We start from the raw sequence: 4,144 nt of genomic DNA, 5'->3' as shown, positions 1-4,144 counted from the left end.
ATCAAGGGGGAAAAAGTTTGTTTTACATTAATTATTACTGGAATTTTCTTATCCGCTCCATTTGTAAAACTAGGCAAGAAATAGCACCTGGCGCTGATACTCCCCCCCTCCCCCACACACCCCACCCAAGCTGATCTGATTGCTTTAATATTGGGGAAATGTTCTTGAAATTATACACAATTTTTAAAGCTCATAATTGATAACGGTAAAATGTCAGAAGTAGGTTTTTCAACCCGTTTTCACTCTTACTTCCACCCCCTACCTAAAGATGACCCATTACAAACCAAACCGATTGCATCTCTGAGGGTGTGTCTAAACTACATGGCTCCATTGATGGAGCCATGTAGATTAGGCCGATCGGCAGAGGGAAATGAAGCCACGATTTAAATAATCGCGGCTTCATTTAAATTTAAATGGCTGCCGCGCTGAGCCAACAAACAGCTGATCAGCTGTATGTCGGCTCAGCACGCTAGTCTGGACGCTCCCGTGCCAACCTGAAAACCTTTTATCGACCTCCCCGTTATGCCTCATAGGATGAGGTTTACCAGGGAGGTCGATAAAGGGCTTTCATGTCGACAGGGGAGCGTCCAGACTGCCCTGAGCTGCCGACAAACAGTTAATCGGCAGAGCGGGGCAGCCATTTAAATTTAAATTAAGGCCCAATTATTTAAATTGCGGCTTCATTTCCCTTTGCCGAACAAACAAATCTACATGGCTCCATCGATGGAGCCATGTAGTCTAGATGTACCCTGACTGAGTAAATCATCCCACATTACCTGAATTTCATTTGAATCTCACAACATTCAGCCGAAAGTGCTACATTCTTGGGCATGGCAAGCATCTTTGGACAGCTTTTCTCAGGGCCTCCTTCACATCTTTGTTTCTCAGGCTGTAGATGAGCGGGTTGACCAGGGGCGTCAGGACCGTGTACAAGAGAGAGAACACTTTGTTCAGCGCTCGCAGGGTGCCGGTTTTGGGGAGCATGTACACAATCATTATGGCCCCGTAGAAAAGTGTCACCACCATGAGGTGGGAGGAGCAGGTGGAAAAGGCCTTTTGCCTCCCATTGGTGGAAGGGATTCCCAGGATGGTGGAGATAATGCTCACGTACGATGCCAGGGTTAGCAGAAACGGGGGCAAGGTAGTGATAAATGTCAGCATGAATGTGATGAGTTCCATCAGGTGGGTGTCGCTGCACGACAGTTTTATCATGGGGGTGAAATCGCAAAAGAAATGGTCGATGACACTCGGCCCACAGAACGTTAATTGTGACATGAAAAATATGATGATGGCACTAACTAAGATGCCGGTTATCCAAGATCCAGCAGCTAGTTGTCTGCAAATGACATTATTCATGATGGATGCATAATTGAGTGGTTTACATATGGCCAAGTAACGATCATAAGACATCGCAGATAGGAGATAACACTCCACAGTCAGTAGGAAACCAAAGAAATAAAATTGGGCAATACAGCCACTGACAGAGATGGTCCTGTCCCCTGTCAGGAGACTGGCTAGCATTCTGGGCAGGATGGTGGAGCTGTAGCAGCTCTCCAAGCAGGACAAGTTCTCCAGGAAGAAGTACATGGGGGTGTGAAGGTGCCGATCGGCTACAACTAGTAATACAATGAGAAGGTTCCCAGCCATGGTCGCCATGTAGATCACTAGAAATAGCAGGAAGAGAAGGGGCTGCAGTTCAGTGAGGTCCCCAAATCCCAAGAGGATGAACTGTTTGATAGAAGTGACATTCTCCTGTTTTGGGTCTGCCATCAATTTTGTCTAGGGCTACGAAAAAGAATACATATTATCATCAAATCTAAGAGAAACTCTAACCCATCAATTAATACCATGAATGTTCTAAACCACGCCCAATATTTTGTTCTTACATTGGCTTAGTTGAGGAGACAAGATAAGTTATCTATCTATCTATCTATCTATCTATCTATCTATCTATCTATCTATCTATCTATCTATCTATCTATCTATCTATCTATCTATCTATCTGTCTGTCTGTCTGTCTGTTTCCACACACCTCATCTATAGAATCATAGAATCACAGAACACTAGAACTGGAAGGGACCTCAAGAGGTCATCGAGTCCAGTTCCCTGTCCTCATGGCAGGACCAAGCACCATCTAATTCATTGTACTTCTGTACCATTTATCAATCTAGCCATCCCCAACCCCCCATCCCCATCTTTCTTTCAAAATCAAAACCATTATGACAACTGGAGATTTTTTTCTGGATCAACAGAGGGAAATTCACATAGGGGAAAAAAAACAATGCAAAACTATACGACGAGGACTATATGGCTAGTTGCTGGTGGTGTCTTGAAATGGATCCGGGGGTTCTAGTGGATTGTAAACTGAATATTCAATGAGAATGCGAAGGCACTAAAAAGGTAAATGTCATTTTTGGTTTGTGTGAAGGAGAGTGTTGAATCAAAACACACAAGAGGACCTCTAGTCCTCAACTGCATCCAATTCTGGGCAGCCCACTTTAGAAAGGATGTCGACAAATTGCAGAGAATCCAGAGGACAGCAACAACAATGACAAAATGTTTAGAAAACTTGACTTGCCAGACAAGGTTAAAACACATGCATGTTTAGTCCTGAGAAAAGCAGGCTTGGGGGAGGGGGCTGATAGTATTGTACAACTATGTTAAGAACGATTATAAATATTGTGTGGCATAATGAAGTACAATGATCGATTTTTCTCCTCCCCACAGAAAGGTATGATGAAAAGTAATGCACTTAATCTAGAGCAAGGGAAGTTTAGGTTAGACATCAGGGGAAACAATTCTAACTCTAAGGGTAGCTTAGTTCTGGAAACACCATCTACATCATCCCTGATAGATGTCGATCTTTTGAGGAGAAACGTGATGTTCGTGTAACTAAGGCTACCTCTAGTCTGCAGCTGTTTTCTGAGATACTGGAGGTATCCCAGAAAAGTTGTACTGTGTCCAAGGAATGATTCCACTTTTCCAAAAAAAAAATTAAGAAAAGCAGACGTGCTCTTTTACCATCCCTGTGAACCTCATTTTATGAGGAAGAAGGGATGTGTCGAAAGAGGAGGTTTTTCCAAAATTTGGCATTGTATAGATGCACCAAATTTCAGAAAAGTCTTTTTTGAAAGAAAAGCAGAGAAAGATACACAATTTGTGTATCTTTTTCCAACTTTTCTTTGTAGTGTAGACATAATCTAACAGAAATAACAGAGAACCAGTGAGGATGAGGTCTAGCCTTTGGTTTTTCCTTAAATGCAGCTTGCTGTATCCCCTCTAACATTCCTCTTTCATCCACCCATTGTCCCCCATTGTCAACAGAGCAATCACATTCTTTGTAGCAGAGCAGAGCAGAGCAGGTATTTTGCTTCCTGCTCTAAAGCAAAGTGTATCATTTCAACTGGAAAGAGAATAAAGCTGCTTTACCTATAACATTGTGGCCAGCTGTAATTTTTCAGATGCCTTCTTCACTCAGAATCTCATGCCGAGGCTCTGTCTTCTTTCCTCCTTTCCTTTCAAATCAGCAAACTAAAATGCACTCAACAAAGAGAACAATAGAGAAAACTGCCCACCCTCCCACCTCTGTTTTCTATCTTGGCTGATTTTGCTTTTATGCTTTCCCTAAAAGTAACATGCCACTCACTTCCGCCTTCTTGTGAGGAGATTCACATGTCCCTTGACATTTCTGCTGATGAGAATTCGAAATTGCCTGAACGAGAAAAGAACTTATACATTTATGCTTGAGACATGAAAAATTAGTGAGTCAAACATCCAACTTCAATGGCCTTGTAATGGAACGAGGAGAACTTTTCACCTCAAATATTTAACCTTACCTTTCTCACTGAAGATAGGAGAAGAAAAGTCCTAGATTCCATGGAAATCATCCATTTTACTGAGTGTTACCGAAAAGGAAGATTATTGGTCCAAAGGATTGGGTCCAAAGTCCTTTGATGTCAATGAGGTTCTGCCAATTAATTTCCTTTGGATGGATAAATGGGGATTTAAATAAATAAATATTTGAATGGAAAAGTCTCTGCTGTCCAGTAAGGAAGTGGTTTAGAAACACAAGTAGGGGAGGACAGGCCCACCTGCATTGGAAATGGGGGATACGCAGGGTCCCAGCTGAGATAGATGGTCTCGG

General features: G+C 42.5%; 1 protein-coding gene across 2 annotated transcripts; it reads right to left on the bottom strand.

Annotated features, from left to right (window-relative positions):
* Positions 1-816: 816 nt before the first annotated feature.
* LOC102454491 (olfactory receptor 10A4-like) lies at positions 817-2,478 on the bottom strand. Of its 2 annotated transcripts, XM_089774321.1 has the most exons (2): positions 2,452-2,478; positions 817-1,752 (listed from the first exon to the last, which is right to left on the bottom strand). In XM_089774321.1, exons 1-2 carry the CDS (start codon positions 2,476-2,478, stop codon positions 817-819), a joined length of 963 nt encoding a protein of 320 aa, XP_089630447.1. The 2 variants fall into 2 exon arrangements, with proteins under 2 accessions (XP_089630447.1, XP_006133466.4); XM_006133404.4 differs by lacking the exon at positions 2,452-2,478 and having other exon boundaries at positions 817-1,770.
* Positions 2,479-4,144: the final 1,666 nt, after the last annotated feature.

The sequence above is a fragment of the Pelodiscus sinensis genome, chromosome 30 (genome assembly GCF_052426305.1).
Source record: "Pelodiscus sinensis isolate ZL-2025 chromosome 30, ASM5242630v1, whole genome shotgun sequence".
NCBI classification, from domain to species: Eukaryota; Metazoa; Chordata; order Testudines; family Trionychidae; genus Pelodiscus; species Pelodiscus sinensis.
Note: the sequence above shows the minus strand (reverse complement) of the source record. Positions and strands in the feature narration are given on the sequence as shown.